General features: G+C 43.1%; 1 protein-coding gene across 2 annotated transcripts in view; it reads right to left on the bottom strand.

Annotated features, from left to right (window-relative positions):
- The window catches only part of ZZEF1 (zinc finger ZZ-type and EF-hand domain containing 1), a 239,492-nt gene that overhangs the window by 200,983 nt on the left and 21,052 nt on the right, over positions 1-17,457 (bottom strand). For both annotated transcript variants that reach the window (XM_088447033.1, XM_088447034.1), the window contains exons 3-10: positions 16,462-16,656; positions 15,589-15,760; positions 9,336-9,535; positions 8,413-8,623; positions 7,540-7,656; positions 7,253-7,431; positions 4,500-4,598; positions 3,846-3,937 (exon numbers count right to left, since the gene is read on the bottom strand). In XM_088447033.1, coding sequence (XP_088303159.1) covers positions 3,846-3,937; positions 4,500-4,598; positions 7,253-7,431; positions 7,540-7,656; positions 8,413-8,623; positions 9,336-9,535; positions 15,589-15,760; positions 16,462-16,656 — 1,265 coding nt within the window. The remainder of the gene's footprint in view (positions 1-3,845; positions 3,938-4,499; positions 4,599-7,252; positions 7,432-7,539; positions 7,657-8,412; positions 8,624-9,335; positions 9,536-15,588; positions 15,761-16,461; positions 16,657-17,457) is intronic.

The following is a 17,457-nucleotide window of genomic DNA, read 5'->3' as shown; positions in this document are numbered from 1 at the left end:
TTTCGTCTCCTGTTCGAGACCCGTACACCGGCAACTTGTTGTTGTGCCGGCACGCCATGAGGTCTATCTCTGGAAGACCCCACTTGTCCACCAGACTCCGAAAGACGTCCTGGTATAAAGACCACTCTCCCGGTTCCTCCTTGCTGGTTTAAATAGGCCACCGTGGTGGCGTTGTCCGACGGGACCTGCACAGGGTGACCCTGGAGAACCGGCTGTGCCCGCTGGAGAGCTCTTGACACCGCATGGAGCTCCAAAATGTTTATTGGAAGCTCCGCTACCGCCCGAGTCCACCTGCCCTGAAACAAGTGTGGACCCGTGACAGCTCCCCAGCACCGGAGACTGGCGTCCGTTGTTAACAGGACCCAGTTCGCCACCCAGAACGGGCGACCCTTGTTGAGGTGGGTCGTCTGCAAACACCAGGTTAGAGACAGGCGAACATCCGGAGTAAGCCCAATCGTCTGGGACTTGAGACACTGAGGCAATCCATTCCATCTGGACCGGATCAATAGCAGCAGAGGTTTGGAGTGAAATTGGGCGTACTCCACCATGTCGAATACCGACACCATTGAGCCCAATAACCTCTTTGCCAAGTGTATCGACACTCGACGACACTGCAGACAACTGCGCACCCTCAACTACAAAGCAAGGATCTTTTCCTCCATCACAAAGATCCACTGCTGCCTGGAGTCCAATAAGGCCCCGAGGTGCAGGATCCTCTGAGACGGGGTGAGAGTGGACCTCTGCCAGTTTGTCAACCAGCCGTGACGTTGCAGTACCGCAATCGTCAGATCCAGATGGTGTAAAAGAAGCTCTGGAGACCCCGCTATCAACAGGAGGTCATCCAGATAAGGCAACAGTCGGACTCCCTGCGTCTGCAGGAGAGCCGCCATGACCTTGGTGAATACCCGTGGAGCAGTCACCAGGCCAAAAGGCAGTGCCAGGAACTGGAAATGTTCGTTGCAGATTGCCAATCTGAGGAACTGCTGATGGCGCAAAAGAATAGGGACATGCAGGTAAGCGTTCTGGATGTCCAATGACACCATGTAGTCCCCAGGTTCCAGTGCCAGAATAATGGACCGCAGGGTCTCCATCCGAAACAGAGGCACCCTCAAGGACTTGCTGAGGGCCTTTAGGTTTAGTATTGAACGGTAAGACCCATTGGGTTTCTGCACCAAAAATAGAATGGAATAGAAACCCAGGCCCCTCTGGGAAATTGGAACATGCACTGCGACCAGCACCGGGCGAACTGAAGCAGGCGCCCCCCACTTTGGGGTCCCCCAAAAGAAGGCCTGGACCGTCAGGCCGCAGGTTTGTTATCTGACCTAGGAGCCGGACGTCTGGTACTCCAGACCTGTTTCTTGGGCTTGGACAATTTCTTGGCCCCAGCCTGCCGTGGAAAGGACTGTACTTTAGGCCTACCTTGGGCCCTGTGAGGCCAAAAGGACGACCCACCAGCACTAGAAGGAATCGTAGCAGACAGAAGACATGCAGATTTTGCTGCTGCCAACGTAACTACAATTTTGTCCAGATCTGGAACAAATAGTACCTGTCCAGACCTTCTAATCCCTTTTTGGAATCCGCGTCCGCTTTCCAAGAACGCAACCATAAGGTGCGACGAGCAGCCACGGCTGCAGAGGAGATCCTAGAGGTGAGCATACAAATATCTAAGGCCGCTTCATTAATGTAAGTGGCCGAGTCTCGGAGATTGCCCACCAACTCGGTCTGTTCAGCCGAACAGTCAGAGTCCAAAGACGCCTCCAAATTATCCGCCCAGCGCTCCATAGCTCTGGCTACCCAACACACGGCCAGAGCCGGTCTGGATGCTTCCCTGCAAGGGAATAAACGGATTTGAGGCAGATCTCCACCTTGCGGTCAGTGACATCCTTCAAGGATGACATCGAAGGCATAGGCAACGTGGCACTTTTGACTAGGCGTGTGACATGTGAATCCACTTGCATAGGGGATTCCCGCTTAGAAAAATAATTGACCGCAAACGGATAAGCCACGGCTAAGCGTCTCTGGGGCTGAAACCGTTTACCTGGATTTTTCCACGCCTCCTCTAAATGATCCACTAATTGATCAGAAAGAGGGAACACCGTAGCCTCACCCTTAATATCCTTAAAAAGGCATATATGAATGTGGCCACCAAAGGATTAATATCCTCAATAACTAAAGCCGAGCGGACCGCTCGAATAAGACCAGGGATATACACCTTGGACTTAGCGTCCGGCTCTTTGGTACGGAGAGGTTCTTGGTCAGATAGATCCAGAATCTCCCCATGATCTCACGTCTCATCGTCATCCCCATAAGGAGCAGATAAAGACGCCACCGGCCGTTATGAGGCCGCAACACAGACTCCCCCTGTAAAACATCGGACAAATGCTGAACCGATGTAGTTAAGAGTATTAACCCACGCAGGCTCCGGAGAAACCTGGGAAGGGACAGGGAGACTGTGGGGTACCATCAATTGTCTCGGGAACTCCCGCATGGGTGACGAAACCACTGACTGCTGGGACAAACCCGTCTGGGTAAACGCAGGTGGCGGAGCTAGCTGGCCCACAAGGGTTGTAAGCGCCTTAGCGAAACAAGCCCAGGGAGGTTCCTGTACCGGGACCATAATCGGCCTTGACAGTGCAAGGCACTGGGGGCATAACCCCTCCGCGTTACCCTCCCCCTCCGCTATTGGTACCTTACATTTAGTACACATGAGCTGGAGAGGAAAATCAGTCTCAGACATGATGGTAAGTATGTGACACTCACACCTATACGTATTGGTATAGTGTGAATAACACCCTGCACACCGCGCACCGCAAGGGCTTTGAGCAGAGCAAGATCAGGGACAGTAATAAAGCTGACAGTAGAAAGTGAAAGTACAGACAGCAGGCTAGCAGTTCAGTCACATACAATGCAGAAGAAACAAATCCCTGCACTATTAGCGCTGGTTCTCAACTACTCAGACCCTCAGGCTGGTAGGACTCAGCGCTGCATACATTGACCTGTGACAAACAGAGGAGAGGTATACTGGGGGACCCAGACCGCAATGCCACCGCTCACAGGCTTCCAGCAGTGTTCACCATGCTTTAAAGATGGCCACCGAGGAGCAGAAGATGAAGGAGGCCGGCCTGGGGAGGACAGCTGACACACTGTGGCCAATCAGGCAGAGCAGAGAGGCTGTGTGCAGCAGGGGAGGCGCCGGCTGTGAGACAGGGAAAGCGCGCTCCCCTGGCATGCATTTAACCCCTGGGACGCCGCAGCGCATGCCGCTCAGCAGCGGCCCGCTGTCCCAGGGGGTAGTGGAAGCGCAGGTTGGTCGCCTGGCTCCACGCTGCAGCCAGTCCCCAGGGAGCCCCCTGCCTGGGGACTCAGGACCATGTGACCAGCGGGGACCCACCGCGGGACCCCGCTGCTTACCTGCATCCCCTTGGATCCGGCCATGGTCCAAAACATCTGGGGACACCGCTAGCCGTGACCCCAAATGTCTACCAGCATCCCCGGATCAGTACCGGCGTTCTGGTACCGGCGGGGTGTAGGGGAGACAGCATGGACGTCAGTACTGACTGTCCATGCTGTACTCCCAGATGTGCAGCCAGCGCTGCCTTTAAAAGAAACTTCAGGGGCTCTTCATAGCCCCCCTCTGCACAGTGCCTCCGACTCCGGCCAGGCACCGACGAAACTGAGATGCCTTGGCCCGGGGGCGGGGTATAGGAGAGGGACCCAGATGCATCCTGGGAGGCTGAAAACTTTAACTCTGTGGTGCCTGAAGACTGACGTCATCACCTATACCCCAAGGTATCCTGTGGATACCCTATGGACCCTGAAGTAGAAAAATAAATAAATAAACTTACCCTGATTCTCATCTGTGTAACCTGAAAGGCCGAATCAGTTCCTGAAGAAAGTATAACACTAGCCCTGTTTTTTCCGGTCTCTGTGAGGAAGCCTTAAACGACAAGTACATTTTTGGTCAAACATAGGTCACCAATTGTAGTAAAAATGTAGGGTAGCTTCATATTCTGATTGATAAATTAACGGTACAGAGTTTTAAAGATTTTGGATAGGAAGTACAGAAAATACACTTTTAGACTTGTGCTTCATACAAAGAACAAAGGTAATCCTGACAATGAAATAGCAAGATAATATCAAAACCAAAATGCTTAGACAAGCAAGGTCAGTAAAGAATAATCTTAAGTTTATTGGAGATCAATTCAGTAAACAGTGAGCAGTAGCACTCAGTGTGCACTCCATTATTACAGTCTATTAATGCTCATGGTGAGCAGGAAACAGGATAGAATCACACAAAGGAAGGAGAAGACCTGGACCTCAAGTGAATACAAAGTGGAATTAACAGCACAATAAGAAGCCTTTCAAACTATTCTTATATTTTGCAATTAAAGACAACACCATAAACAAAAGTGAATAATGGTTGGTATGACTGAAGTTTACTCTAACTTTCTATATTTAGCAACACTTGCATATCAGCAGCTATGCAAGACAATACACACCATCTCCTGACCATGGCTCCACCAGTAGGTTTTCTGGCCCTGATTTATCTTCCTTGCCTTTGACATCACAGGCAATAAGTGTGAACTGCAATGGTCTACCTGGAATATAAAACATAGTGTGGTAAGCTACTAACAAGAATAAAGTAGTTTATGGCATACAAAAGGGAATTATTTTCAGTTAAACTGAACAATTATGAAATGTTTGCATATTATGTACTTTGCCTTTTGCTGTTCATACAGTTTCGGTTTATGTACTTTGTAAGGTGCTGTAGACCCCTTGTGGTGCCACATAAAGGATAATAACAGTATTTGTATTTAAGTCTAGGACCATGAGATTAACTCCTAGTGTACATTCCCAACATTTACAGTAGATTATGGGAACCTTCCTGAGAATATCATACTTCATTAAACAAAATCATTTATTGGACAAGAGGGAAGAGCCCTGTCCTTCCTGTGAAGCCTGCCGCGAAACCCAGAGGACAATGGTACACAGCGTTGCCCAGATTGAGGATAAGAGTTTTCTCTATCATTCCGTTTTACTGGATCTATGAAGGGATATCAGATTCAGGATTACAAGAAGTCCTTTCCTATCTCATATAAACGGACACCAATTTATGAGATTATACAACACTCAAACTTTTATAATTCCATGATTTTGTATGTATTTTATTTTTTGTGTGATTTTTAGAAAATTAGTTTGTACGGGTGTGGTATGATAAATCCATGTCGACATTCATCATGTAGACACTGATGAAATGTCGGCATATCGTCCCTAATTGCCCAGCAGTTACTTATCTGCTCCTGGTGCAGCAACGGCTCCAGTATAGCTTCCGGTGATCACATGACTGTCACTTCACGGTCTGACCTGTGATCCTCCAGTGTGCTGGTAAGTATTCCTCTGCTATCCCTAACCCTCTCTCTAGTGCATAACCTCCCCTAGAAGCCTTACGCTAACCCTCCCGCCAGCAGCAGAATCCTAATGTCAACATTCAGACAATGTCGACACTTCAATTGTCAACATTCTGAGAATGTGGACACGCTGTCTGTCGACATTTTAACAATGCCGACATCATAACTATTGACATTGTGGTGTCGACACTGTACATGTCCGCCTAATGACAACATCTCAGTTTGTAAACATTACACTATGGTGTTTTCTAGCCTCACTATCCATTGAGTTCTACTAAGAATATTGGGGCTTAGCCAGAAGGATGCAGAGGTAATACACCACCATCCAGAGAGGTGAGGTTGCACATAGAGCTTATGTATGTGGTTGAAGATGTATTATTTTTGGAGTTTTCTCCTGGTCTCATAAGAGGCAACAAGTCGCCAAGACTTCCTAATGGGAAGGGACAAATAAGGTAACTGGAAATAAATATTGAAAAAGGTTTGTTATTAAATAATTTGTGTATTCATTCTTTGTAAAGAAGTTTTGGCACTTGACATATTACACTGTTAGGCACCTGTGTCTTTTTTCCCTCTTTTTGAATAAATTACATCTGGCAACAGGTTTCCTAAGGACAGCGGTTACCTATTATAACATAGGGAGTATGATTACATATAATATATATTTTGCATAGTAAACATTTTTTTTATATTTTCCCAATGGCAATGTATACTAAGGAATCTTGATATTACTAAGGAAGCTTGATATTGCTACAATCACCATTGTCCCATCATATTTTTGATATAAACATACATACAGAGGGAGACATACACTTCATTGGACTGAATAGAGTTTTACCACTTGCTTGGCACTGGGTCTCATCATTTTTACACATTGGGAGTATATGATGCATCTTCATATTTAAATTGCTATTAAGGAATCTGGTTACATTTATTGGTTGAGAAACATCCATCTAATCGTTCCAGTAAAATCGTTATAAGAACTACTTGGCTTTTAAGAGCCTTTCTAGGAATTTCTCCCTATCAAGGGACAGAAAATAAGCTTATACCACTGAGTGTTCTAACCAGCTCCATATCATGAAGTGTTTATTCAGACCAGTTCCATTTTGTGTTTACCCCTGACGAAGTCCCGTAGGTGGACGAAACGCATAGGGTCATCGCTTTGAAAAACCTGCACCTACCACATAAGAAGTCCACCTAAGAGCTCACACCTGTAAAGGAGTAGGTAGCAGATAACCTCTATCCTTCTGTACATGGGGCAGGTTTACTAAAAGTTGTTTTATGCTATTTATGTATTGATTTGTATTGTAAATTGTTTATACTTTTATCTCTGTTGACATACCAAGAATAAAATATCCAGGTATAAGAATTATGGGCTACCATAGGGCTTTTATTTTATGAATAATATCCAAAACATAAACTTAGGGGATTTATTGCAATATTAGCTGTCGGTCAAACACAACCTTCTAGTTAGTCTTCATATCACCATAAGTGGTGGAAATTTCTTCTATTCAATTAATACTCAAAGTTGTAGCGCACCAAAGCTACCCCTTCTCTTCCATTTTTTATTTTTAGGTCCTCTACTAGCAGAGGTTCACCTAATTGGTGCAGCTGAACCAGTGTACGCACGATAGAAGGGTACATTTTGTATACATACATACATACATACATACATACACGCCTCATAGCTTATAAGACAAACTATATTACAATGGAGTGCTTGGGACAGGCTGTCCTGTGTTTGGTTCTGGAGAAATCTCTACTCAAAAACATGTCCCAAAAGAAAAAAATTAAACAAATTTGGTATGAATAAATACCTATTTGTACATTTTACAGAAGTAACATACCATATTTATAGAGTAGGTTGATTCTAACAGATTCCATGGAGGTGATGAGCGAAGCGGCTTTGTACTGCATATCTACATTGTCCATGATGGTGCAAAGAGACGTAATAACTTTAGCAACATTCCCCCTAGCCAAGGCGAAAGCCAGGAGATTTAAATCCACTTCTGGTGTAGGGCAGCAGCTTAAAACACAACAACAAGGGTTAATAATGTGGGTAGGATTTCTCTTGCCTGAGTTACAAGGCAGAACATTGTTATAGTATTATAACACTAAGGAAAGTCATCCATACCTTGATGTCCTCATAAGGAAGCTGTTTACCTCTTCCAGAACATTTGGTGATAAGAAATTTGGGAACTCTGTGGTCCCTTGCGTTAAGGAGAGTGGTGTCATGTGTTGCAAAGCCTTCCTAGAATCAGATAGACAATTTCTCTATAATCATGCAGGTCATAGATCATTCAGAGGTCAGCAATAGGCATTACATCTTACTATCAAATGTCATTTGATCCTTATTTTAAAGAAACTCAAAATGCTAATTAAGCAAGGACTTTTTAACCTATGGTTTAGGAGCCATGGGTCACAGGCCACAAACATTTTTCTTAATCTCTACTGTCTAATAGTTGGCTATTAATAAACCAATAAACTATGTTTAAATCTAATTATTGGTGTTTACTAAATTATTACATGTTTAAGCATGATATACTTTATGTTGTTTTAATGATTTTATACTATTGTCTACAAACGTAAACTATTTGAAAATGGAACCCAGTGACTAGACATCGCATTAAAAATGAAAAGCTAAATGTATCTCAGCCACAGCTTTAATGCATGCTGGGGAGTTAATGCTCCCAAAATGTATTCTATTTAACAGCAGTCATTGATGCATGGCTTATAGAAACTCACTGGTTAATGTAAGCCTATATATTTCTGACACATAATATATTCCTAAAACAGCAATTACAATTAAAATATTATTCTATAATAAGGTGGTGCTTTTTTATAAAGTATACCAGAAATAACTGTATAGAGATTTACTTCTTCATCCCCCCCACTGCACACATTTTGAGTGCAGGAAGACTACTTCAAGCCGATTAACCTACTTCAGTGTAAACAGCACATGAAACAAACAAGAGTGCAGAGGTGAAATAAAACAATTGTCACATACTGTGTGTGCTGCTGGACAGCTTGTGCAAGGGCTGGGTTTGTCTCCATGGAGGTTGTGACAAGTGATGTCAGCAAAGATAGATACCAAATCGCTGAAGCATCAGATATGGAAACAACAGACTTTTTTATCTTTTGGTAGCCAATAGCTCTAAGGCCATGTATCCTTGTATCACAGCCATCACTCAGGCAGCGCTTAATATTTATCTGTACATCTGCGTGCACACAAAAAAAAAAAAACATAAGTTATAATGTACTATTCAGTTGCAAATGAAATCTACATTCACACGTACACTGTAGACAGGAGAGGAGGGAGATACGGATTCATCTTTACAATAACAAACTTAGGGGTCTATTTACTAAGCAGTGTTAGGAGACAGAGTGAAAAGTGATAAGGTGCCAGCCAATCAGCTCCTAACTGTCATCTCACAGTCTGCGTTTGAAAAATGACAGTTGGGAGCTGATTGGCTGGCACCTTATCACTTTTCACTCTGTCTCCTAACACTGCTTAGTAAATAGACCCCTCGGATTTAAAAGGGTTCAACATTATGTTTGTATGAATTTTACCAGAGAGTAAGTAAACATTTCTCATTACATAAGGCAAATTGTATTTTTATATATATCTATATATATCTATATATATATATATCTATATATACATACACACACACACACACACTAAACTTATCTGTATATAACTAACTGAAATAGCGATCAGCAGTCTAGGCAGTCTGGCAAAACTCTCCTAAATGCCTTCAAAGGTAAAGTAATGGGCAAGATATGATCCATGATTTCGGCAGATAGGTAATAGGGACATGCAGAGGTTCTCAAAAAAAAAAAAAAGAAAAAAACACCACTATGGAAAATGAAGGAAGAAAATGTGGAGACATGCATAAGACAAGCACTTGAGTTACTGGAATGACTCACACATCTGACTTATGCTGGCGTTTTCCAGCAAGGTCACATAGCCTGTAATGTGGCTGGGAATGTGGACCTCCCGAACCACCTGCAAGTTGCTGGGATGCCGCCCCACAGCGACAGACACCTGCTGGGGCATGTAACTCTGATCTGCAGCACACACGGCAATGGATAGGTGCTTCAGCACAACGTCAGATTTCATTCGTAACCTAGGGGGAATGGAAGTAGCGTCACAAGACAATATAAAGCAATGCAAAATGGTATATTTAAAAAGGGCAGGTCTCATTACTACACAGAGAACATGTGATAATGAATACTAACAGCAGAAGATTGCAACAATAATAAAACCATTGAACCAACATGGCATTTCTACTACTGAAATACCACAACCACATACAGCAATAGTATAACATAAGAAGCGCACAGGAAACCATGTATTACAGCAAATTGATATATAGGAGATGAAATTATCATGCACCTCTTAGGAAGTATTAGGAGAAATAATCAGTTTATTTGTATTAAGTTGGAGGCTGTCTTGACGGGATACGTTCAGAATACCGGCACCGGCATCCAGAAGGTAAGTAGCGGGGTTAGGGGGAGGGTTAGGCACTAAGGCTAGGTTAGGGTTACTTACCTACAGCCCGTCTCGCCAAGACAACAGGGATTTTTACAAAGGAATGAGACAATCTTACTCAAATACAGCAAAAGGAGAAAAACATGTTTTAGGACTCAAACCCGGTATATATTTATGTGGTTTAAACTTTCAATAATCATACTAAAAAATAGCCCTATGTGTCTCTTTGCTGACCAGGCAAAAATGCAGTAAGCTGAAATGGTTATTTTATTGCAAAATACATTTGTTATTCTTGCTACTGTAATGCAGGTTGAGTCTGAAATATACAAAATGATTGGGATCAGAAGTATTTTGAATATTGGATATTTCCGTATATTTTAGAATATATGCATACAGTAATGAGCTATCTTGGGAATGGGACCCAATTCTAAACTCAGAATGCATTTGTTTCATATACACCTTATATACATAGCCTGAATGTAATTTTAAACAATATTTTTAATAATTTTGTTCAAACAAAGTTTGCTTTCATACACTAAATTTATGTTTCATAAACAGCTTATACAGACAGCCTAAAGATAATTTTATACAATATTTTTAATAAATTTGTGCATTAAACAGTTTGTGTACATAGAAACATCAAAAAGCAAAAAGGTGTGACTATCTCTGTCGTGCTCGAAAAATTCCATATTTTGGAATATTTGGATATAAGAGACTCAGCCTGCATACCCATTCATCTCTTTAACCCAATGCTGTATACACCATGGGGCTTAAGTAATAGGTTACCAGCTGCAGACACTGTGGCGTATTTTTAAAGCGGCAATTATTTAAAAAAAGGCAAAACCAGCTTGGTTTTGCCTTTAAAATGATTGCCTGTTTAAAAATACGGGAAGACTGGCAGGAGTTCCAGCAACAGCTGCAGCTCGCAACCTATTGCATAACCCCCATGTCTCTAAGGTCCGAATTCAATTAGACACGTGGTCCATTAACGTGTGTCCAAAATCCACAGGCATTACTTTTTCCCATTCAATTAGAAATCCGTGTTAATCCAACACAGGCCTCAATGGGGATTTAGGTGGATCTTAGGGCCCGACTCAGACCCCGGTTGCGAGGCTGCGTTCGCACGCAGCCTGCCGATGTTTGCAATCTGCGCTTGTGTACAAGACGAAGTGTGCGTGTGCGAACGAGTCCATGCGATTGGGAAGCGTTTGCACCCTGTACACAGCCGCTCCGCAATCATGAGTGACAGGGGGTAGTCGATGGTAACGGGGGAGTGGTGGTGCGAACGCAGGTGTATCTGAACGCCGTTTCAGGGGCGTGCATAATTAAAGACGCATAGTCAGCATACACGTCACATGGCTGAATGAAACTGCAGCACTCGCAGTGCTTGCGGTAGGGTATGGTCAACCACAAGTGGTGCGTATGAGTCCAATGTCAACCGATGTTACCGATTGTTTAATACACTTTCAGGAGATGACGTATGTCACTAAGGAAAAGTGGGCGTCGTGTCAGGCTGGGGGGCGTCTAACTACATACCGCGATTGCATGGCAAATATAGTGGCCGTGCTAATGTCTTGCTAGCGATCGCAGGATTTGCATACTTAGGATATGGACAGCTGCCTGCGAACGGAGCCTTGCGACTGGGTCTGAATCAGGCCCTTAGTTCACAGTACAAGTAGGTGAAAAGTAGGAAAATCTTTATTTCAAGGTAAAAAGGTCAGAACATTACACAACATCTGGTACAGCCCTCCCAATGAATAATCATGCACCTGGAGGTATTTCAATAGAATCATTTGACGTGTCAATTTTCAAGTGATTTTCTTTAAAAACACCAAAAAAAAAAAAAAAAGGGTGGAATTATGTTGGACATGTAATCTGGGGTGTCGTTTTTATAGGAAAATATGTTTTTTCAAATGTTATATGTTTTAAACTTGCTTAAATACAATCAAAAATCACTTTACAGACATTTTACTGTACCCCAAAAAATCTAGAGGCTTTAATTTGGTGAGAAACACTTACTCACCCAATTTTTCACTGCTAACAAAAGGTCAAATTCAACCATGACACTTTATAACCCCTTCATTGCTGAGAGTTTTCCAAGACTTGTGCGGAGGTCATTTTTTCACATTTGCACTCGTCGCATATCACCAGCAATAGCAAATATTTTTTATGTGGTACCCACACAATTTAAAAAAATAAATAAATAAAAATCTATGAAGACTTTGTATTCTCAGAAAATACCATTAGTCTCTTCACACATCCAAATGGACAAAAAGTGTTTTAGACTGAATTTCCAAGAAAATGTCTTAAATAGCCCAAAGAAAAACTTTGTGGTTCTTGTTTCAACAATAATCCACCTTTCTAAAACAATAAAAAACGATGTGTAGGTTTGAAAAAAAAATAAAAAATGCATTTTTAATATCTCGATTGAAACACTTCTAAAATAGACAACCTACTGCATTAAATGAGGTACACTTTTTTTTTTTTTTTTTTTTTAAATTGGATACCATTTTGGGAGAAATGGGCTTTTAGATTTCCCCCACCACCACGCCCTCCCCATCTATGAAAAATTAAATTTTTTGTGTACGGCTTCATTTATTGTCTGCATCACTTCTGATGACAATTCCAGCAGCTGCAGAGAGTGGGGACAGGGTAATTTATTTGGAGGGACGCACCTCCTGCCGCTACGGAGAACGAGTGTTGTTTGACTTCTGCAGTCTAGCTGTACATGTGGAGGACGCAAGGAAGGGGTTAAAGAACTTAAATACTTTGCTTATGACCACTAACAGTTTTCTATACCGTTATCCAATCTTGTGTGTCCTTTGTGTGGGGCTCAGGGTGATATCCCCAACATTTCCATGCACATCCCACAGATCGCGCACTGTAGAATTACCACGTGGCTTTAGCATTGGTGCAGCGAATAGGCCTTTATAACTGAATTACACCACTCTGCAGCTAGTTGTATCAGACCCTAAGACTGAGATGTAGCCTCTGGTCACACTTCGATGCAGAATAAGCACAAGATCCCCTAGGAGCCTTGCACAATGTGCTTTTAAGCAAATTTACAGAAATTACTGTAATGTGAACACTGCCATTTTTTCTTGCATAAGCAATGTTTAGTACCCGTAACATCGCTGGGAAACACACCACGCAAAACTCTTTCGGGACCTCGTGCTGAATTGAATGTCACCCTATGTTTCATTATAGTTAGGACAATGAGATATCAGTGTATCTTTTCCATAATCATATTGTCTGTTGATCACTAGACAACAGACACTAGGGAGTGTATTATTTGACAGATAGTATTCCCTTTTTCAAACATGGGTGCGCCTTGATGAATGGAATCCAGGATTAGGGAAATTTTCACCCATCCCTGGACTCCTTGCTGTTCTGCAGTATAGGGGTTAATGCCTGATGATCCCACTGATCACCAGTCACTAACCTCCATGAGTTCCCCATCTATCTAGCTGCCATGAGGAGGGAGATAGAGGACTTTCAATTCATCCACATATTCCGTGTTACTTTTTTTTTTCCTGTAAATGACGTCATCATGCACAGGTGCTATTATGTCACTCTCCCGAAACCCCCTACAGTTATTAGTACTGGTGGGGAAGGGAAGTTAAATCTAATTTTTTACATAGACTTGCTGCAGATAACAAGACTCTGATACTATCAGTCCAAACAAATAATATTATTATTAGGTGAATAGCCAAGTGTACAGCCAGGAGCGGTTCTGCAGAGGAGAGATTTTGGGACAATGTTACCTCAACCTTTAGTCTTCCTCTAACATGCCTCCAATAATGTTCTCTCTCTGCGATTCTCATACTTCAAGCAGTCACTAATCTCTGAATAGCTGCTGTACCTGAAAAACTACATTCAGAGAGTGAAAAGTGTTTAAAATATATATATATAGTATAAATATAGCACAGCTTGTGCATTCAAATTTGTATTTGCTTTATCTTCAATTCCCTTTTTTTGTTGCAAGGTCTGTAAGAGTGTTATTCTAGTTTATTGAGGTATGTAGGGTAATGCGGTTTACTCAATTATTCACAAACTTCCCTTCCTTTACATTAATTAACTCCATGTTGTTCTTAAATTAAGGTGACACTGCAATAGCTCGTCACACACAAATAGAAACATGAAACTTTAATTTTCACCTACAACAGTATAATAAAACCTGCCCATTTTCCCAAAAAGTACACCTGTCACCATGTTCTCTAGATTTAATTTATTTTGCTTTGCTACATAGTTACTCGTACACTGTCATAAAAGGGAAGAAATAAATGAAGCAATTCATTCAGCAAAGAGTAGTTTTGCTGTTTGATTCTGCATAATATATGCTACACAAGGAACTATGACCCTGATTCAGACCCACTCGCAAGCGACTGTCCGCTCGCAAGTGGGTCGATGTTGTGCACTGCGCATGCGCACGACGGCGGGAGCTCCGTCGTGCGCATGCGCCAGACGCGACGAGCGAAGGAAAGTTCTTCGCTCGTTGTGTCTGATCAAAGGGGGCGTGCTGTCGATGTTGATTGACAGCACGCCCCCTTTGGTGGGCGTGCCGGGGGCGTGCCTCCCTGACGGGGGCGTTCCCAAGGGAACGCCTACCGTCAGAAGCCGGCCCACTGACATCACTAGTGATGTCAGTGGGAGTGATTTTGGCTCTGATAGAGCCAAAATCACTAAGGGCCTTGCGGTTGAAAACCTCAACCGCAGGCTCCGGCTCGCAGTTTCGATGGTCGCGATGGTCAAGACCATCGCGGCCATCAAACTGCATGCTCGTATAGGCTGTGGATGGTGACCCACAGCTATACGAGCGTCCACGGGGACGCCCATAGTTGTGGAGGACGGCCCTCATTCAGAGCGTGCGCTCTGCTCAGAGCGTACGGCTCTGAATGAGGGCCTATATAGCAAAGCAAGGGCCTGATTCAACACAGTAACATTGGAGAACATCGGCCCATCACAGCAGGTCTGATCTGTCTCAGAAATTGCAGTCTCATCGCATGCAGTGAGTACTCAAGCTGCGTATACAAGCGCAGTGGCTAATTTACGCACAAACATGCTATAGCGTTAAAACGTACAGGCACACGTGTTTCTCCAACCAGCTCCCGTCACCACCCCCAAATGCTCACGGCCTGTCACTCAACTCTGCAATGGATTCCTCAGTGCATCTGTAATCGCAGTGCGATTTCCGCGCAAGTGCGGTGCATATGCATGCACAGTACACGACAATCAGTCGATCTGCGTACGCGGTTTAATTGCGATCCATGCTGAATCAGGCCCCAAGTGACTATTACATGTAGTATGTATGATTTTGCATGCTTACTCTAAGGAGAGAGATACTAAAGAAAATCTTCCTGTTACAGTTTTGCAGGAATGATTCACAGTCTTCACGTTGGTATACAAATCTCTCCATCAATGCGATTTTGGAGCTGTAATACACATACATGAAAAATTATACCATGGGAGGAGTTAGCATTTAATGTAGCTCTCCACAGGTATAAGCCAATATTGCAGATGGGGAAACAAACTACATCATGCAATAATACCAATTTATATTAGGTTTCCTAAATGTACTGCCTTTAAGACGTGATGGCACAAGTCAGCTATGCTTTGTTTCCTTGAGGTATGGATAACAAGGGAGATGAGAAACAAGCACACAGGGGGCAATCATGACATTTTCATTACCGTATCCAGTGTGAGCGAGCGCTGCCATCTGACTGCCAGTATGAGCTGGTCTCTCCATTAGTCATCTTGTCTATATCTGAGGAGTTGGATGAGGTTTCTATGCTACTGTAACACTTTGTTACTGTTTTATACTTCAGAGATTCATCACTGCCACTCACAGCAGCAGGACATTCTGTAGAACAGGGACAGAAAGATGTAAATAGTGATTATACCACAAGCATCTCCTTTAAAATCAAATTAATGGGTCAATGTTACAAAAATACATTTTCATATAAAACACCTCTATTAAACGTCTGTGGCACTTGCACTCAACGGCAAGGAATACAGAAGGCACAATGACCATGAATATACACATTTACTACAGGCAGGGCCGTAACTAAATTTGCTGCCGCCCTGTGCAGGCCACGCCCCCTCCGCATTACATCACACGGTGCCAAAATCACCGGTAACCGCAGCAATGCCTGGAGCATCCTCAGAATGCTCCAGGGGGCTGTAAGGGCAGTGTTGTGAGCGTCTGGAGTATCCCAAGTACGCTCCAGGCGGCACTGCTGCAGTGATTCGGTTTACAGGGTGCCGTTACAGGAACCCTGCTAGACAGATGCAGGGACCGAGGGTGATTGGCGGTGCTGCCCATAGAGCTCTGCACTGTGTGTGGCCTCACCACTCGCACACCCCCTAGTTACGGTCCTGATTACAGGTATCAGCCTCATAAATGTGGGTACTGTGGATACAATAGTCTGGAGAAAGTAGTTCCAAGTTCTTTTTTTCTTTCGGGGGGGGAGGGAGGGAAAGAAGAATTGGTTGTCAAGAATTAAGTCGGCTACTATATCTTGTCCAAAATAAAAAACACAATACGTTACATACTCAACTTACCCTTTTCTTTTTTGAGAAGCCTTTCTAAGTAATCCTTCAGAACAGAGGAACGCATTGTACAAATGTTATTGCAGCACTCTAGCATGGGATAAGGGATCACAGTACTGGAAATGCGGTTCCGGTGCAAAAAACGTAGAATCTTTGAAGAATGCAAGCTGAGTCGATCTTTTGATTTGGAGAATATGTCAATAAAACCTGGCAAAAAAAAAAAAAAAAAAATCAAACTGTAGAATTGTGTTACCGCAATGTGCTTTGGTGCAGTTATGTTGGGTGGATGCCGGGCTCTAATCTGTATAGAAAAACTGAATTTAACATTATGTCCAATTATTAATGTTACACTGATCGTCAACGGATCACCAATCCAAAATGAAACCATAACAAAATTATATGGTGGTGTATGGACTATAGTTTGCATTGAAATATTAGAATATTGTAGCCCAATTATTAGCTAGACAGTATTTGTCATCTGATACAGCAACTCCATGATGAACACTTAAAGTATTTCATTAAGTAACATTTTTATTCAAGAATAAAAAAATATTACCCATGGGCCAAAAAGGGTTAAAATGGATACAGACTTTTCTTTTGACCTACGGATGTGTCCTCATACATCTAGCCTCAATACATCACGCAGCGCAACTCGCCAGGTGTGAGTGAGCCGCAAGGTCTCGTGACACTCTGCTAGCACTGGGAGTCTTTTTTGCGTCTCTTTTTGCCTAAAATACGTCTAAGACAATGCAATACGACTAGGACGCACCAACAGACTGTGCCGATTAGTATATAGTATGTGTGTGCACCTGGGTCTGTATATGAACCACAACGGAACTTGGAATGAAGAAAGCTGTGGCTACTACATTGTAGTACTTCGTATACAGATTCAGCAATTCAGTCCATTAAAAAAAAATAAACCTCATCATAGCTTCAGTCATTTTTTCGCTTCCAACCAGAACTGGCGCAATGCAGTCCATGGTGTAAGCATTGCAGGGGGGCGCTGGG

Source organism: Taudactylus pleione, unplaced genomic scaffold (genome assembly GCF_031769625.1).
Source record: "Taudactylus pleione unplaced genomic scaffold, aTauple2 ptg000411l, whole genome shotgun sequence".
NCBI lineage: Eukaryota > Metazoa > Chordata > Amphibia > Anura > Myobatrachidae > Taudactylus > Taudactylus pleione.
Note: the sequence above shows the minus strand (reverse complement) of the source record. Positions and strands in the feature narration are given on the sequence as shown.